Genomic DNA, 19,207 nt, shown 5'->3' on the forward strand with positions numbered 1-19,207 from the left:
GAGTAGAATACAGTATGACTGGCATGGATGGCAGCGTCATGTGAGCATGGCTTTAAATCTTATCCTATATAGTGTGACAGGATTGCACACACATGAAATTGAAATGGCACGAATAGAAAAAGATTATTGCACAGGTAAATTATAACTGAGTAAGATAATATAAAGTCCAGTATTTCTTGTTTTACAGTGTTACAGCAGCAGGAAGTAAATGACAAGCATGCTGTCACATTCATATGATCCTCATAGTAGGTGTTGATGATGGGGATGATGATGATATAGGTGATGATGATATAGGTGATGATGATATAGGTGATGATGATGATGATGGTGGTGTTGGTGGTCTCCCTCTCTCTCTCTCTCTCTCTCTCCCCCCTCCCTCTCTGTCTCCACCCCTCAGCAGCAGCAGGAGCTGGTTGCGTCAAACACGCTCCTCCTCCTCCTCCTCCTCCTCCTCCTCCTCCTCCTCCTCCTCCTCCTCCTCCTCCTCCTCCTCTCCTGTGGCTCCGCTGAGCGCTGGACATCCTGGTCACCACCATCACCTTCATCACCTTCATCACCATCAGAGGAGCGCAGACAGGTAACCGCAATGTCGCACTTGTTTTCTTCTGTGGAGGCTTCTCTGTGCTCTCTGACTCAGTCAATAGATCCGTGCAGGGTCACGGTGTTGTTGAGGCTGCTCATCAGGATGTGAGGGAGGAATTCCTCATTGCGACTTCTGCGCATCAACTATATGTCGTTTAACGTTTAGCCTCGTTTGTTTGTTGCAGTGTGTGTGTGTGTGTGTGTGTGTGTGTGTGTGTGTGTGTGTGTGTGTGTGTGTGTGTGTGTGTGTGTAGAGGCGTCTCACTGTGAACTGCATTATGTGTTTGTTTTGTTGCGCAGAGGATCTGACATGTTGTTATCATTGTGTACAACCAGGCTGTGTGTGTGTGTGTGTGTGTGTGTGTGTGTGTGTGTGTGTGTGTGTGTGTGTGCGTGTGTGTGTGTGTGAAGAACTCCTTTCATGCATACATTTGTGAGTTATTGTGTATTTGTTGGTATACATGTAGAGAATAATGGACCCACTGTGTTTGTTTCCATGCCTTGCAAACTAATAACTATATGTGATCCAGAGCCCAAGTTCTATTAGTTAATTAATTAGTTAATTGACAGAAAATAATCAATTCATTGTTTCTGTCATTTTCCCAAGAAAAGCGAAAAAAAGTGTAGCATGCGGAGCATCTGTTTCCCTCAGTCACATACTATTATAAGTGAGTGTCTTTGGGTTCAGGACCGATTTAAAACCTTGGTCTTTGGGAAATTCAAATTTAATTTCACCTCTTTTTTAATGTTTATTTGTATTTTATAGACCATCAATCAATCATTTTGGATCAAGAGATAAAGATATTAACCTGCTGATGAATGTGTGAACAAGACACAGCTTCATTCCCTCTAATCTTTCATCTGTTATTTCAAATCTTTAGAGTCTCAACTGCTGTTTGGCATAAATATGAATAAGGCATCAATGTTTCAAAAGCTCAGGTCGTCGAGGGAGTCCAGCAAACAGTCACACGGAACACTGTTCTCCTCCTCTCCTCTCCTCTCCTCAGAATGGAGGCCCTGTTAAACGAGTGGCTGTGGCAGGAGAAGTACTGGCTTCCTCCTGGTATCCGCTGGCAGGACATTGAGATGAAGGAGGAAGATGGACGCTTTCCTCTACCCAGGGATCTCATCTACACCTTGCCTCTGGCCTTTGCCTTCATAGCCCTCAGATATGTCTTTGAGAGGTGAGAAACTCCTTCCGGATCTCGGTTGGACCATAAAATCACAACTTAATCTCACTTCTTAATTGTTTTCATCAACTTGACATGTGCTATGCCTGTTTTACCGGAGCAGCAATTTGTGAATATAGACGTTTTCAGACATGAACTATCTTTTTACTTTTTTTCAGTTTCTTGTGTAAGAACATCATCAGTGTGCCCACTTGCTCACAGTGAATCCTCAGGATAATCTCCTGCTATATTCTCACATGATCTCAATCTGACATTATCCAGGAGAAACTCCAGAGAATGTCCTCCCTAACTCAGATACTTCGGATACTTTGAGGAGATTATCCAGAGTTCTGTGCAGGAGTTATTTATGATAGGCCTGCAAGCTTGAAATTAAATATTACAGTTTTATAGGAGTCAGCTGTAGTCAAGTTATTTGGATCTGTCACCACATTAAAGAGAACATTTTAATATAGTAATATCCTCTGATTTCATCTCATTTTGCTCTGCTGGTGTTGTTTTACTGACTGGCTGCCTTGCTGCTTATAAAACTGCTTGTGTGGCTCAGGATAATGACTCCTCTCCTCTTCATTAGTCCTCAGAGTAGATGGAGGCTGCAGATCAGACTTGCAGCAGGAGGCCGGCATCATGAGTAGACAGTTTCAGCTGCTGACAGTGCGAAAGCCCTTTCTCCTTCTAGAGGGATTGCACTGTACTGAGCAGATTAAAAATGTGTGTGTTTATTGAGGAAAAGGAGGATAACGACTGTAATATCTAGCTGATGGGCTGAGATAATGGTAAATTAAGCTTTTTAATGTCAGCCGCCAACTGATAAAACAACACCCTCTGCAATCTCTTATAGTTAAAACTACCACCAGAAGTCACGATGTATAAAAACAGATGGGAAAAGGTTATTGTGAATCCCCAAGTAGTGCTTTTTATGAGAATCCTGCTCCTGGAACATCAAGACACTTTGTGGTTAAAGGTCAAAAAACACTTCTGTGGTGACGACAAGAGAGAATCTGTGGACTAGCTTTGTAAAAGAAATTAATAGGATTTAGAGCTGCAAAGATAAAAAGAATATACATTTATTCAACCTACATATATTTTAGATTTGTTTGTGTTTTTCTAACTTGTTTTATTACCTCAATGTAATTTCCAAGTGTCCTTGCAGCTGTTGAAAGGATTTACATTTCTTGCGACAATACAATTTATTAATTCATTGATGGGCAATAATATTTAAATGCAGCCTCTGTATGACTGTTAAAATACTTGGGCGACGCACATTCCCAGGAAAATTTGACTCCCCTGATCACAAAAAGTTTTCAGATATCTGATCATTTGATGACAGTGCATTTCTTTATCACTTTCCTACACCAGTGTATAAAAAAGATTGTGGGATGTTATTGAACTGGAAAATTAGATATATTGAACCCCCCAACATAATGTTAATTTACTCATATTCATATCAAATTTTAGAATCCAATCATATTGAAAGCAATTACCACACACAAGTCAGAAATTAGTCATCATGATTAATTAAAAATCTTATACTGTCTTTAAAACAAGTAGTAGTGTAAGCTCATGCATGTAAAACTGTAAAACCCAACCTTAGGGACAGTGTACCTGTACATTTACAGTAACTTGTTCTGCTGGTAATAAGACAGGAATCGTGAATGATGGAGACAATGTGTATGAGCATGTGATGGATGGACTGACGTCTTTGCAAGCTGTCCCCTTATCAGCTGTATCTGTTGAAACTATGTGAGCATGTTTGACTGAAAGATTAGTGCTATTGTTTGGTTTAAAGTGGATTTTCATGTCGCCTTTACTCGTATGAGTGGTAATATTAAATGTATTACTAGCAGCCAGCAGTGAGTGTGTAATAGCATGTGCTGAATATCGTGCTTGTGTGTTGTCGAGTTGGGCATCTGTGTATTTTGCTTTTGTGGTAGTTGTGAGAGTTGTGGTGGATTTTTGTGATGTTATTTGTGTCTGAGGAGCAGGCAGTCAGCAGAACGGTCTAAAGGTGTGTTTTCATTTCATCATCCCAGACCACAGCTGTTTAGTGTGTGTGTGTGTGTGTGTGTGTGTGTGTGTGTGTGTGTGTGTGTGTGTGTTATGATGTTGTAACCTGAGACTGTGTTTGTCTAATGCAAAGCTGTCCTACCCTTCTCATTCTCTCTAGTCTCCCCCCTCCCTGCTGACTTCAGGGTGATTATCTCTGAGATAAAGTTACTGTACACACGTGATTATGCACCTGCACATGCACACACACAGACACACACACAGATCAAAACATCTCACCGGTACTTTTACACTCACACACATGCAGATCAAATGTCTCTTGATGCCATATCAGCTAATGATAAAAGCTGCCTGGCCAAATGTCACAGCATGTCCCATGGGAGTGGCCATGTCACCAGTAGAGTAATGAGCTATCTTGTTGCCATTACTCTGCATTGTGCTGTGATAACATCACACAGGACAGCTGTTGATGTCACCTCACACTAATTCCTCTGGAATTATAATATATTAAAATAAGATTGATTGTTGACGTAGAAAATTAATTTAACTTCTCTCTCCTGCTCTCTGTCCTCTCAGGCTCGTCGCCGTCCCCTTCAGCAGACTTTTAGACGTGAAGGATCAGGTTCGGATCCGAGCCACTTCCATCCCAAAGCTGGAGACCTTCTACAAACAGAACAGTCGGCAGCCATCGCAAGTTTGTATTTATATTTTTTCCTCCTTCCCTTCTTTTGCTCATGACGGAAAATCCCTCTTGTCTCAAAGCAGAATTTTCCAACAACCGCGTACTTACCAGCACCTTTTATCTGTGTTCTTATCACATATCTACACTCCAGAAATATACGTACAAAAAAAAAGTCATTTATACTTGTAGCCTTCAAAACAATTTTGTCATCATTATTTTAAAAAGCAAGTTAGACAAATAATGTAGTAATTACTTTATACTATACTTAAAGCAGTAGAAAATCAAAAATAGAGATCATTAGTGGATACAATAAGAAGAGAAGAGAATGTAGCTCTAAGACTTCTCTTTTTTATGTGGACTGGTTGTAGTTGAGTTGTAGCTGTCTCTAGTTGGAACAAGGAAAGGAAGCTTCAGTAAATTCATGAGTCACGCTGAGGAGAAGTGGTGGATGTGTTACAAAGGTAAAATGATTATTCAACACAGGAACTTTAGGTGAGTTGTGTAGGGTGTGTTTACTGTACAGTGTGTGAGGCTGTCATTTCCATTAAGATGCTTAACTATCAGAATGCTGTCTGGTCTCTTCAGTCACAATCATCACTTCCTCATGTCACTGTTTCCTCCTTTTAAGCTGCTTAATAGAAAAGTAAATGAACCTCTGCATCAGGAAACAGAACAGAATAAAATGTTATTGCAGTTTTTGTCTTTTGTCTTATTTTTTCCTTCTATTGGTAAATAGGTGTGCACAAGTAACGTTTGGCATCATGACACTGATGTCTCTGCGAGGACAAGCAGGGTTTTTCTCCTGTCACAACAAGACGTGACTTGATATGTCAAATGAAAATCCACAAGGTCACAAGTACTTGCTCATCACTCCGATCGTATCTATGTTATCATATCTGAGGGATTAAGTCGGAGACTAGACGCCAAAGAATAACCTGTTCTAGCGTTGCAATGAACATTTGAACGTGAGTTGTCTGACTGAACTCTGAATAACACACTCTTCATTCAGTACAAGGACTCTTTCCAAGGTAACACAACACTTTGAAAAGTATCTGGTTGCAGAAAGAGAGAGCAGGCAGTGTCGGATAAACAGTTGTCTGGTTACAGGCTCATCAGTACAGAACAAATTGTTTGATTAAGCACATTTAACATGTCCATGTTGACAGGTACAATGTGCAGCTTGTATGATCTGAATTTTCCTGTGATGATGTTGAAACACAACTGACAGAGAGATCAGCATGTTGCTCAGGCCAGTGATAGCTCACATGGGAAATACTGCATCTCAGACAGTGAGAGGACAGCTCGCAGCTTTGAAGTATGAACCTAAATATATGAAAAAAGTGCTAAATTCCGTCTAAACTCAAGCCCCACACATGACGTGTAACCATGTGTGTGTGTTTGTGTGTACTCAGAGTGAGCTGCTGAGTCTGGGGAAGCAGTGTGGCCTCTCTCAGAGAAAAATACAGACGTGGTTCAGACACAGACGGAACCAGGATCGACCCAGCAACACCAAAAAGTTCTGCGAGGCCTTGTGAGGTTTTTTTTCTACTTAAACACTGTTGAATAAATGAAACAAACTAAAGCTGCAGTAGGTTAAATGTTTTGGAAGGGTTCACTGGAGTGGATTTGTGGCAGAGACGAACATCACACCATTCACACTCTTATTGTGAAGATTTGGTCACAACTAAACAGCAGGAACTTAGACATTAGTGCAAAGATTTCTGATGCTGCAGCTAAGTTTATTTTAAATTCTATTTAGTCATCTATGCTTTATAAACTGAGGCTAGTTTCACAAAGAACATGTTGATATTAAATTCAATTTATCGTGATGTCATGCAAATGTGTATGATCATATATTATTTGCCTATTTTATCTATTAGTTATTGATTATTTTCAGTCTCTAACACAGGATGTTCATGTTTATCTTTGCAGCTGGCGGTTTCTCTTCTACATGGTTGCATTCACCGCTGGGCTCGCCTCTTTATTTAATGTAAGTCTGTTGGTCACCTGCTTTTGAATTTCTTATCCTGAATTACACTTGTGAACAATTTATTCAATGTGTATGAATATAAATGTGAGGAGGTTGTTGGGCGTGAGTGTGATGGATTTAGTATTTTATATATATGTACAAGTACAATATAATATATATGTACAAGTATATATGTACAAGTACAATATAATATATATATGTACAAGTATATATGTACAAGTGTTTTATATATATGTACAAGTGTTTCATAATCCTAAACCTATGTATATTGTGAATAATCTTCTGTTTTCTAATGAAGTTTAAATCTTGTCCAGGCTACAACTAAATTATTTTTCCTTGGTTCTTCAGAGTGAGTGGTTGTGGGATCACAGAGAGTGTTGGAGGGGATATCCCAAACAGGTGAGCAGGAAACACTGTGATTTGAGAGGAAGGATTCTTATGATGTTGTTGATTATAAAAAGATCAGTCACCAAATTTTCATTTTCAAAGAAACAATCTACTACCAATGAAGGTCAGTTAGACAATCTACTACAATTAGAGTTGGTTAGACACAGATGTTTTGTTCTGGAATTCTGGAATAACAAAGATTAGTTAGACTAAGTGACAGAAAATGTCAACAGTTTTGAATTTTTTCAAGCAAAAATGTCAAAATGTTTCCTTGCTATTCAAATGTGAGGTTTTGCTCGTTTCCTTCATTTTATTTGATTGGAAATGTTATCCTTGTTTTTGTTGATCATAAAACTGGAGTTGGACTCCTCAAACTCGTAACAGGCATCTTTCACTATTCTTTAACTTCTCAGATGTTTATAGACTGAATCATTGAGCAACATAATGGAACCAAATAGAGCACATACCTCCGCCAAAGCCCAACAGTCCCCTTAAACTTAATTAGGCCTCATGATATTGCACATACTCATAGATATTAGTTCCCTAAACGAGCCTGATTTTAATCATCAAGATTAATGAATTTAATGGGATGGGATATTGGCGAAGATGTTGGCCACCTCACTAAAGAAAGTGAAAAAAATAATCCTGGATCCAGCCCTTTACACATGAATGGTTTCTTTCTTGGACCATGTTTCAACCAAGTTTTCTGGAGATTCTATCTCAACACTAATACTAACAAAAAGTAACAGAAAAAACATTAGCTGGGTGTCAACCAACCTAACAAAGTCCTGAGTCTGTAAAGGAGTTTGTCCGCAGCAGATTTGGATTTCTATCAGAGATTGGTCAGATCTCTCTATCCACCAACTAACTAAAAATCTTCATTCCTTTCACTTTCTTTACAGTAAGCTCGAAAGCTTCTATGTTCCTAGATGTGTTCACATGAGTAAGACAGCTAATCTCTCCGCGCTGATGACAGTTACGTATGCCTGCAGGTTAGCATTCCTCAGGGGAAGCCAGCAATCTCTAGAGAGGTCATGACCACGAACGAAAAGAAAAAAATGTAAAAAAGAAAAATGCAAAGCCACATATCTCTCTATCTGCTGTTTGATTGATTACAGCTCCTGCAGGCAACACTGCTGCTGACCTTTTTCCAGAGCACTGTGGTCTCTGACAGAGAAAAGAAGGATGTGTTTTCAGGACTTAAACGCCTCAGTCAACTTCCTGTCATTGTGTTGCTGCAGACTGTGTTTGGATTTGAGATAGCACACCACCACTTTCTTTGAATGAAAACACTTACCCATTTAGCTGTTTAACACTTTTGTTGAGGTCTCTATAGGAATGGTTAGGTGTTTTTTTATTTGACCATCCAGAGCTTTGGAAAATCTGAACTGTGCATGCTGCTGGGGCCAAAATCAGTGCCAATGTCAGTTCATTACATTCGTTTAGCTTTCACAATATGCAGTGAGACTGTTCTGCTGCACAAAATCTCCAGGAAACATCCACAGTGGGTTTTCCTGAGGCGACACAGATGTTGGAAATGCTTTTGTTGCACATAGCACTGCATGTAGACTCTGACTCATTGATTCTCTCTTCCTCTCATTTTTCAGCCCGTGGCCGAGGCTCATTACTGGTATTACATCCTGGAAATGGGTTTTTATTTGTCGCTGCTGATGTGCGTCTCTGTTGATGTCAAGCGAAAAGTGAGTGTGACTTTCAAAATCACACACACACACACACACACACACACACACACACACACATCTACTGCAGTTTCCTCTGTACCTTCTTTTCGTTTTAATCAAATGGTCAAAACCTCAAAAAAGCTAAATGTCATCACTTGCTCACTTTTTTTTCACAAAACCCTGTTTTTCTCTGGCATGATTACATTTAATACAGATAATTTGTTGGATTATCTGCTATTACCTCGTAATACTGAGTACTCTGCGTTTGCAGGATTTAAAATCTTTCATTAACTTCATGACACATAGTGAAAAATAAAACACAGCAGACACACACATTAACTCTTCAGGTAACTTTGCTCTACAATATTTCATTCCTTTTATTCTGCTGTTGTCCAAAAATCTTTTGTTTCTGAAGGAGACCTTAAATTTTTTTAGGCAATTTTTGAATTTACTGAGAGGACCGCCCCCTTGAGATGTCGCATCTAATTTTTGAGCGGGTCCTATTAACACAAATGCAGAGTTAAGAAAACATGCGAACATACAGCCGACAGCCTGCTCACCCTCTCCCACCCACACCCACAGACCTCAGCTACTGGACAACAACAAAATTACAGAAAATCTAGCATTTCGAGGATTAGAAAATAAAGATAACCTGAATCCACAAAAAGAGATTATAGATCTCAAAAAAAGGGTAAAATTATTTCAGTCAGAGGAAGCTTTGTTATATTGCAGATGTCTCAGTGGACATGAAGACCTTCGAATAAGAGGGACAATTATAATCAACACATTTCAAAATGAACTGAACCCTGTGAAATTGCCTTCTGGGTTTGGGCTGCAACCACTTATGTGATTCAAACATGAAACATTCAAACATTCAAACATGGGCACAAGATTCAAGTTTTCACATGAGAGCCAGAGGTGTTTTGATAAATAATATCAGTCAGTAATGGGTGAAATCTATTTCTTTAAACTTGAATGAATATTCAGTTTTGTGTGATTCACAAGAGACTAAAAGCTGCTGCTCAGAGACATCTGACCTTTAACAACGTGTAAGCAAATGACTGCAGTCAACATGTAAATCTGACTTTGCTCACATGGGCACATCAGACCAACAAGAAAACGATCTGCTAGGTACTGATGTCGTGGTTTGACTCCTGTTCTTCTCTCTCATGCTGTGTGACGTGTGTGTTCACTTGTGTGTTCCAGGATTTCAGGGAGCAGGTCATTCATCACATCGCCACCATATTCCTCATTGGTTTTTCCTACTGTGCCAACTATGTGAGGGTTGGCACTTTGGTGATGCTGGTGCACGACTCCTCTGACTTCCTGCTCGAGGTAAAACACCAAACTGTAATTTGCATATTTTCCACCCTACCCCTCCCTCTTTGCATTGTCGTATATTGTGGTGGAACGTTGCATAAATCTGAACTTGTAAGTAAGAGGAAAAGGAAGGAGGAAATACTGTACATCATTATGATATATTTAAATGTGCAATGCTTTGGAATTTCACAAAGGGAACTTGACTTGAAAACAGTTTTTTTTTAGGTTTTCTTCCTCTTACAAACTTCACTCATTACACCACTTTGTCTAGTATAACACACAGAATATCATTATGGTCTGTGCTAAACATTAAAATACCATTAGCTAAAAAATAATTCTTACCTCCACATTGCTTGCTGATGCAACAGGCCCATTGTTCCTTGGTTGTCTTATGTCACATTTCACCGATAACATCTGAAAAACAAAGATTGTCAGTATCATCTCAGAGCTGAGGAAATATTTGGAATTTGTTATGTGAGTACAGACGTGACTGGGTGTAGTCTGGTGTCTGATAAGTCATAAAGGGACAATAACTCAGTCAGTGACTCTGCATAGGCTGGTACATGTTTTCTGAAGAGAAACATTTGGTAGCTTTTGTTGCTACTGAAGCTTTAACCTCAGATTTAAAGTATGTTTCATATTTAGAATATAAACTGTTCCATTGCTTTAATGATTAAATTAAACATTTGAACATTTAAATAGTGGAGAGTGGAGTGCCTAAATTATCACAAATCCAGAAACAGATGGCAATACAATCCTGCAGCTAAAACATTGTAGTACAACCACTGGAGTGGACTCTTTTGTTGCCCACCCTCTGTAAATTAAAATAGGGGCGTTGCAACAGGGAAGGCAAAGCAGGCAACAGCCTGGGCCAAGGTCAATTTTCTGAGAACCCTCTTAAATTCTATGACCGACCTTGAACAGGTGCATTGTAATTGTAGAGGTTTGGTTAAAGACTAGAACTTCTAAATGTGAATGTATGATGATCCTGTATGTATGGTAAGATCTGAATTGTTTGAAGATTGAAATTATGTGGTTTGGTAACATATGCCCCCACCCCCCCAGGTTCCCTTTGCCAGGTCCCTTGAATCATCCTGCTTGAATTAGATTCAGACTCTTAATATGTGGTCACACCTTCTGTGATTAGTAGATCTCAACAAGAACATTTATCTGTCTTTTTCATACACCAGTCTGCTAAGATGTTTCACTATGCCGGTTGGACGAAGACGTGTGACTCACTTTTTGTGGTCTTCGCTCTCGTCTTCCTTGTCACAAGGCTGGTGGTGTTTCCTAGCAGGTAGGACCTTTTACTGTATATCAGCTGATTTCAGCTTATTGCAGATACATTGGAAACACTGTGGAAATTACATGGTAAGTCCACCAGAGGGCACTGACAAGTTGATTTGTCCTGTGTCGCATGTCCAACCCAGTGTGTATCATGATGTTTGATTGATCAAGATGTTTATGATATATATGAGTTGGAATTGTGTTACCATATATTGGAATTTGCTGCGTCAAACAAGTCATATCACACATTACCTCAAACTTGCCAAACTGTTTTATGCTGTGGTCATTTGGTTAAATATCTGGTTTAAAATTACCACAGCAAACGTTTATGTGCTCCATCATCCACCATCTTGTTTAAGACATGGTTTTTGTAGTCTCTGCAGTCTGCAGTAATGTTTTGTTTGTGAATCTGCTCTCCATTGTTCTGGATCACCAAAGTGTTTCTCATATTTCCAACATGCATCTTGTCTCTGTTTTTCCCACCAACTTCACATAATTGGTTTCTTACCTGAGAACAAAATGTGAATAGATCCTTGCAAAGAGTTTATTTGGTCATTTGAGAAACAGAACGTCGGAGGTCGAAATGCTCTCAACTTCTCAAGTATTGAACAACACTGAGAACAGGTCAAAGCTGACTGTGTCTTATTGTTTCTGTTGTACAGAGTCGTCCACACAACCCTGGTGGTGTCTTCACAATTTTTCGAGCCCTTCTTCGGTTATTATTTCTTCAATGCTCTGCTCTTAGTGCTGCAAGCCCTGCACGTCTTCTGGGCATATCTCATTCTGCGCATGGTCTATAAATTTGCGTTCTCGGGCAAGGTAAGAGGATGACGTTGTTCAAACAGCACCTTATGGGACGGGGGAATACAAATATGTTCATCACCCTTTAGTTTTCTCCTTAGGTGGAGCGTGATGAACGCAGCGATGCAGAGAGCGAAGTGGAGGATGAAGAGGAGGAGCCTGAGGAAGAAGGGGACGAATGCAGCTGGGAGCAAAGGAAGGGGGCCATCAACTCCAAACTGGCATCACTGGCGAACAACTGTGTCCTGAACAACCTGACCCACCAGAGGAATATAAACAGCAGACTGCCTAAAGCCAGATAGTGGAGAAGCCCCCAACTCCTCGTCCACCAAGCCTCACTGGAAAAACAGTTGTTTCACCCCGTCGCTGATTGGAAATGAACTTCTTTGTGACGTATGATACACACCTGGCTTGTGAACACATAACAAGGTCCATTGATGATTTCGGGTAAGTCTGCATCCTATTTATCTTCACAAAATAAAGAGGGGAAAGAAGCACCGATGATTGTAAATCTTTGGAAGACACGCCATCATGAGTGTCACCCTGACTATTGTAAATTCGCAAAACGAGGAGAGAGTAAAAATTTCCTTTACGTCTACTCAAAAGTGTTCTTTTTGCAGATTTTGTATTTATGCTGTTTGTTTTCATTGAATGACATTAACTTGTTTGTAAATACCTCAGTGTAGAAACTCTGTTATGATTCATTTATCCTTTCTTTGGTCAACAAGATAAACTGAATATTTTATATCAAGCAGTTATCTAATATGTATTATAAGGTGTTTTAAAATAAAGCTAGAATGATGTAGTAATGCGCTCCCCCAGCTTTCACATGCACATTATGGTTGATTGTACTGAGGCTGTTAAAAACATTGATTGTAGTAAAAGTCATCAAACCACTTAATAGAATATTTTTATGAACCATTTACCCAACAGATAATTTGTATTTTGTTTTAATCTGTGACAGAATCGATAAAAGATCTTTAGACATTAAAAAAGATATATTTTAATGGCAGAGTTTGATTTGCTCTGTGGATTCAGTCTGTTATGTTGAAGAGATGTGGCGCCTTTGGGAAGAAAACTACTTAAATCAGGTGTGTATGTACGAATGTGTGTGTGTGTGTGTGTGTTTATAAATGTGTATGCCTGTGTGCATGTGTGTGTGGCACCATTAATTCTCAAAGATGTTTTTGTTGAGGTTTGACCGACTGTTGTTTTGTTTTATGGCTTGGCTGCTGTTTTTACACTGTTCTGTGACGAGCACTCGATATGTGACGCTCTGTGTTGGTAGGATTATGTTTACTGGACAAACACATGGACCAGGTCTTACTGTGACTATAGTTTCAATGTTAGTGAGTTGGTGGTGACACCTGGGTAAGCCATGATAAACAGTATATGGGCACTATAAAGACATGAGGGGAATGTTAGATATTTTAGGTGGTTAAGTTGTCTCCAACGGTCCAATAATAACAGGCTCAGATCAACGAAAGTCTTGCTGAAATGTAAGGATTTTGCTGTTTTTATAAAAGCTTATTTTGATACGACTTGACAGACACTAACACTATACTGGAAAAGAGAGATTTTTTAATTTTACATATATTTATCCAACACCCTGGAACAATGATCTGACATCAGTCATGTTCTATAATATGTATATAATGTGGTTTGGCTCCAGGTTATCATTTCACTGCTCTTCTCGTACACAGTTTGTCATCCACTATCAAAAACTGAACTGGTACAGTGCAACGTGGGATTTAAAATGACAAAGAAGAACTTAAAGGGCTGATCCACTGAATGACACACCTGTGATGCCACAAAGATATACTAATATTTATAAAAGAGAGAAATATAAAGTGCATAACCAGCAAATGGCAGGAGATATGTCATGTTACCATCTATTGAGTTACATTTAACTGTTCTCTTATGAGTGTACAAGGAGGCTCTATTGATTGTGTGGAAAGTTTCAATAAATTATATTGAAGAAACAAGCACTGGTGCCTTATGTTATCTTGAATATCTTTTAATTAAGTCAATATTTGTTTTCATTTTTATGCCTCCATGCCGGCACAGCCACAGACCATGAGGTATTATGTTTTTGTGTTGTCTGTCCATCCCACTGTTGTATCTCAAGTATGCCCAGATGGATTTTTTTTCATATGCTCAGTTTGACTCAAAGATAAACTGATTAGATTTTGGTTTTCAAAGGTCAAGGTCAGGCTGTTCTCACAAAACTATATTTCCTCATGAAAGTGTTATCATAAGAAGGCCTTGAGAGAATCTTTTCAAATTTGGCAAAAATGTTCACTTGGAATGAAGGATTAACTGAGTAGATCTGGGTGATCAAAGATCAAAGAACAAGGTCTTAGTTGACTCACAATGCAGGTTTTTGGTCTCTTAAACATAATTTCTCAAGTCTGGAATTTCTACACAGTTTGGCCAGTTGTCACTTGGACTCCAAGATGAACTGATTTGATTTCAGTGGTCAAAGGTCAAAGGTTGCCGTGACATCATATGAGTCTGGAAAAAAAAAAATGTAGACTTAAACCGCACTGGTTGGAGGGGGCCTATAACAATATGGTTTTATTTATTTCACCAAGAAATCACAACCTGTTACATAGAAATCTACTTGTTCTCTTCAAAGCAAGAATGGCACTTGTATTATACATAACTGCACATAGAGTTATAAGAGTATTTCATTCACATATCCATTCTCATGGTGACACACCCTCTGATAGGCACGGGGCAGGGTATGGCATCGTCTACCTCAATGCATGTGTCTATATAAGGGTCCATCAGCACCATGTTAGGAAATGCTTTGTTACTCCTCCTCTCACTGACCAGGTATATCTGTCCACCGACTGTGGTGCAGCCACAGAAGAACTTCCTGTCCATAGATTCCTCCTCCAGCACAGTCCACTCGTCTGTCTCCACGTCAAAACGTAAGCTTTGGCCTCCAAACAGGTAGAGGGCACCGTTGAGCTCAGCGGAAACCAGGTCATACCTATAGGAGGGTTTCTTTAAGCAATTATCATGTTTAGTAAAGAATGCAATTTTACTTTGACAATGTCAAAGTGGTGAGAAGTCCTTGCTTTATTGAAAATGTACTCACCTTGGAAATGGAGAATAGGAGACTACATCCCACTGATCCTCCTTCACCAGATACCTCTGAATTCCACCGTACACCTCCCCGTTTTCATCTAGGCCACATGCCACATAAATACACGACCCAAGAGCAGCAGTGGCTGCCCTCTCCACGGCCCTAACCATGGGGCTGACCCCCTCCCAACCCTCCTCTGACCCCAGGACCAGCCTTTCCACATCAGCGACAAGCCCTTCGTCCATGCTGCCACCAAGGACGTACAGCACTGAGTCCAGCCCTATGGAGCAGTGGCTGTGCCTGGATTTCTGCAAGGCCGGCGCATCCACCCAGCGTTGGTTCCCACATTCATACATCCTGACCCAGTCCACGCTGAACCACAGCACATCCCGGAAGTAGCCACCTGTTACGACCACATTGTCTCCTACATGATGAGAACATCAACAAAGTCAATACATGATGATTTCATTGTCCAGTGTATTGTTTGGTTACTTTGCCTAATGAGAATAAAAGCAGAAGACTGATGAAATCTTGTATTTGCAGACTTTGACAATAAATACACTTTCAGCTGCTCACATCTTAATCATTTTCATTATCATCCTCATATCCAAAATCATTCTCCTCACCCAAACATTACCTACTGCAGCTACCGAGTACTGTGTAAGGTTCTTCCTCTGCAGAGGCGCACAGCTTTGCCATCTACTGCTGTGAGGGTGAAACTGGTACAGAGCCTGTTGCTCCTGATCGTGAGGTCCACCCAGGACAAAGAGGGTCTCTCTGGCCCCCATCCTCCTCAATGACCTGCCCATTGACCAAGACGCTGGGAAATGTTCATTCAGCATGCAGACGAGCTTTGCTCTGGGGTCAGAGCTTTTCATTCTGGTCAGAAGTTCAGTTATAAACGGTAAAGAGAGAGACTCGGGCCTCACCAGCTCAATGAGCTCCAGAAAGTGTTCTTCTCGTTTAGGGTCAAATGATGCCCAGCGTAGAGTGGCCTCAACGGCCAGATCTTCTTTATTGATAGCCAGGTCTTCACTTGCGAGAAGATCTGCTATGCTCTCCTTGGACAGGGACAGGAAGTCCTCTTCAGCGATAACAGCAGAAAAGTGTGTGAGCACCACCTGTCGTGCAGCGGTGTACAGCTGAGTGCAGCCCAGCCACCAGGCGTAAGTCATCATTTCCAAACAGTTAGTAAGGTGCAGCTCACGCTCCAGGAACTTGCAGCACAGCAGCCGGGCTCGCTCAAGCTGGAGGAAGTCTGCGGTCTCGAGGATCCCTAGAACATTTTCTCTTTCCAACACCAGCCTGGACGTCCTGCTGTGCTCCATCAAAACCCTGAACGGCTGCAGACACACGCCTTTAATCTCCACTTTCCTCTTGCTGCTTTCTACACCACAGCCAAAGAACAGAGCCCTGAAGTAGGGACTCTGCTGGGCCAGACGGCAGCGGTTGACATAGAAACTCTCACCCTCTACCAGCAGAGTAACATCAGGAATATCAGGATCAGGGTGTTTCAGGTGTTCAGATGATTCCTCCTGTTCTTCAGAGAGAACTGTCATTTTAAAGCTCTGAGGCGTTGGCTCAGTGTCCGCTCTGCAGGCCATGTTCCAACAGCCGGTCTCTGCCTCGTTCTCCTTCTGGTCCTCAACACACCAGCTGCTGGTAAAAATAGACTGACTGTGCCCCTGACATCACAGTAAAAGCAGGTCAGTTTAAAAACAAATACTGATTAAAACGTAAACAGGCTAATAACTTATAATTCAACACTTGATCTTTTCTTAAGTTAAATGACCATTTTCTCCTCTTCTTTCTTGGTGTCTTTTATAGAACAGTCAACAAACCAGTTACGTCACCTACAGGCGCTCAACGATTTGATTGGTGGGGCGTCCCCGGGGTCAGGGTTTAACTTCCGTGTCACGCAGCTAACATGGCGGTGAGTTCGCCTTGTGTTCATCTTTCATTCAAACACGTTTTTACCAGTTCGCACACAAACACACTGAGGGTGTATTCTCCACCATGAGTGGTTTCATACGAGCATGAGCTGAGACGCAGCGCTGCTCTAACGTAGCTAGCCGAGAGAAGCTAACCTCAGAGCTAGCTCAGTGTTTGTGTGCAGCTAGCTCGCGTGTGACTCCTAACTATGTCCTCTTCTTCCACTGTGCAGGATAAAGAGAAGAAGAAGAAGGAGAGCATCTTCGACTTGTCCAAATACATCGACAAGCCGATTCGTGTCAAGTTTCAAGGAGGACGAGAGGGTAGGTGGACGCCGCTTGCTAATATGCTAATGCTAACATGATTTAGGTAACAGGAGCTAAAGTTATATGTTTGAGCTTTATCCCCTGAAAGTTTAGTTAATCTGATCCTGACCAAAGCTCCATTCATAATGTGTGTGTTTCAGCCAGCGGTGTCCTGAAAGGGTTTGATCCCTTGTTGAACCTGGTGCTGGACGGTACAATCGAGTACATGCGTGGTAAGTGGATATAAAACATACTTAAAAAGATATTCAAACATAATATTATCCCTCTCATATACTTGTTTTGGTTTAGCTTGACATCATGATCATGTCATATGTGTTTGTTGGTTAGAGGGTTTGTGAACAAACCACATGGTGAAAAGCATGAAATCAAATAAATAAAAATATATTTAAGAATAAAGAGAGGGTGTAGAAAGATGTCACAACTTCAATTTGAGAGAAACCCACCATTTATACAGTTAGGGTTAGAAAACTTTACCAACTTATTCAGCCTATGATAAAGTCTGTATCACCTTTAATTTGTTTCTTTAACCTGAACCAAGCTTGAAACCCAAACAAGTCATCTCTGCATTCCTGAATTATAACCTCATCAGCCTTGGATAAACCCCAATCCCACCACTGAGGCCAGCACTACAGGAGACACTATTTAGATAGAGGGGAAGTTGATTTTGTATCTGCATCTTCTTTCAGACATGCACTGATTATCTGAAGTTTTCTGGAGGGGCAGTATGTGAGAACACAGATGTCTGAGTCACTTTCTCCAGACATATTCTGGATCTTTTCTTACCTTTCAGCCCTTATAAAAAGAAATCCTTAAAATTCATAGCAAGCGGGTGGGTGTTTAGATGATGTTTCTAACACGTCACCAACCTAAAACTGGAAGAATATAAATATCTCAGTATGAACATTGTTGCAATACGTGTAAAAAAAAATGCCTTGAAGTATTGTTGTCAACACAAAAACAGACATTAAGGCTAAACCAGTAGCTGCTTCTTCCACCATCTTGATGATCTTGATATGCTGCAAACAAAAACACTCCCCAGGCATCACTCAACACCTGAATGTTCTGAAAATATTTGTGTTGTTGTGTGTGACTCGAACAATGTCCTGCAAAATCTAGAAATATAATCATTGTTAAAGATGAAATAAGGCAAGGGATATATATTATAGTGGCTCATACAACGTTAAATCTTAAATTCAATACAGTTTTATTTGATTAGTTTATTAAACCACAGCATACATTATCGCCAAATTTATTTATTTTTTTGCTAAGGTCAAGACCATTACAATATTATCAGATGATGTACTTTAAAGCCCAGTTTTGAATCAGATTGCACAACTGACCTAATAATAGTAAGTGTTTTGCTCAGCAGTTGAAAGCATGGAGTAACTAATTTTAATAATTAGTTGATTAATTTGAAATGACTTCCAATAATGTTCAACTTTACATGGTGTGTGATTTGTGTCTGTAACCATTGTGTATCCAGATCCAGACGACCAGCTGAAGCTGACAGAAGACACCAGACAGCTGGGACTGGTGGTCTGCAGAGGAACGTCCGTAGTGCTAATCTGTCCTCAGGATGGCATGGAGGCCATACCGAACCCTTTCATACAGCAGCAGGACGGCTAACACACACACAAGCCTGTTGCCTGCTGAGTTACACACTCGCACAAGTTTTTGTTGTTTTAATCATAACAGTGATAATGCATACAACAAAGGAATTTTCTGTTGTTAACAACATAAGTTGATCAGCTGAGGACACTTCACTTTTGTTTCAGTCAGTGGTGTGCAAATGTTCAAAAGATTTGAGTTGCAAGGAGCCTTCATGTTTTGGAGGCATTGACAGGACTGTTTTCTTTTTATCCAGGATAAGTTAACTTTTTAGTATTCTTTGTTGTTTTTGATAAGAAAATAAAATGAAAAAAATACGTTG

General features: G+C 40.3%; 3 protein-coding genes across 3 annotated transcripts; 2 read left to right on the top strand and 1 right to left on the bottom strand.

Annotated features, from left to right (window-relative positions):
- Positions 1-454: 454 nt before the first annotated feature.
- On the top strand, positions 455-13,910 carry LOC109625338 (ceramide synthase 2-like). Its single transcript, XM_020080548.2, has 11 exons — positions 455-577; positions 1,590-1,766; positions 4,353-4,470; positions 5,871-5,989; positions 6,391-6,448; positions 6,797-6,847; positions 8,443-8,535; positions 9,724-9,852; positions 11,028-11,134; positions 11,787-11,943; positions 12,027-13,910. Exons 2-11 carry the CDS (start codon positions 1,591-1,593, stop codon positions 12,225-12,227), a joined length of 1,209 nt encoding a protein of 402 aa, XP_019936107.1. The 5' UTR covers positions 455-577; position 1,590; the 3' UTR covers positions 12,228-13,910.
- A 103-nt stretch (positions 13,911-14,013) lies between these two features.
- On the bottom strand, positions 14,014-16,738 carry LOC109625244 (kelch-like protein 23). The gene is made up of 3 exons (XM_020080404.2): positions 15,657-16,738; positions 15,032-15,443; positions 14,014-14,923 (listed from the first exon to the last, which is right to left on the bottom strand). The coding sequence occupies exons 1-3, from the start codon at positions 16,621-16,623 to the stop codon at positions 14,620-14,622; spliced, it is 1,683 nt and encodes a 560-aa protein (XP_019935963.2). The 5' UTR covers positions 16,624-16,738; the 3' UTR covers positions 14,014-14,619.
- A 114-nt stretch (positions 16,739-16,852) lies between these two features.
- Positions 16,853-19,202, top strand: lsm7 (LSM7 homolog, U6 small nuclear RNA and mRNA degradation associated). The gene is made up of 4 exons (XM_020080406.2): positions 16,853-16,952; positions 17,184-17,274; positions 17,418-17,489; positions 18,761-19,202. Exons 1-4 carry the CDS (start codon positions 16,947-16,949, stop codon positions 18,901-18,903), a joined length of 312 nt encoding a protein of 103 aa, XP_019935965.1. The 5' UTR covers positions 16,853-16,946; the 3' UTR covers positions 18,904-19,202.
- The last annotated feature ends 5 nt before the right edge of the window (positions 19,203-19,207 follow it).

This window comes from Paralichthys olivaceus, chromosome 3 (genome assembly GCF_024713975.1).
Source record: "Paralichthys olivaceus isolate ysfri-2021 chromosome 3, ASM2471397v2, whole genome shotgun sequence".
Taxonomy (NCBI): domain Eukaryota; kingdom Metazoa; phylum Chordata; class Actinopteri; order Pleuronectiformes; family Paralichthyidae; genus Paralichthys; species Paralichthys olivaceus.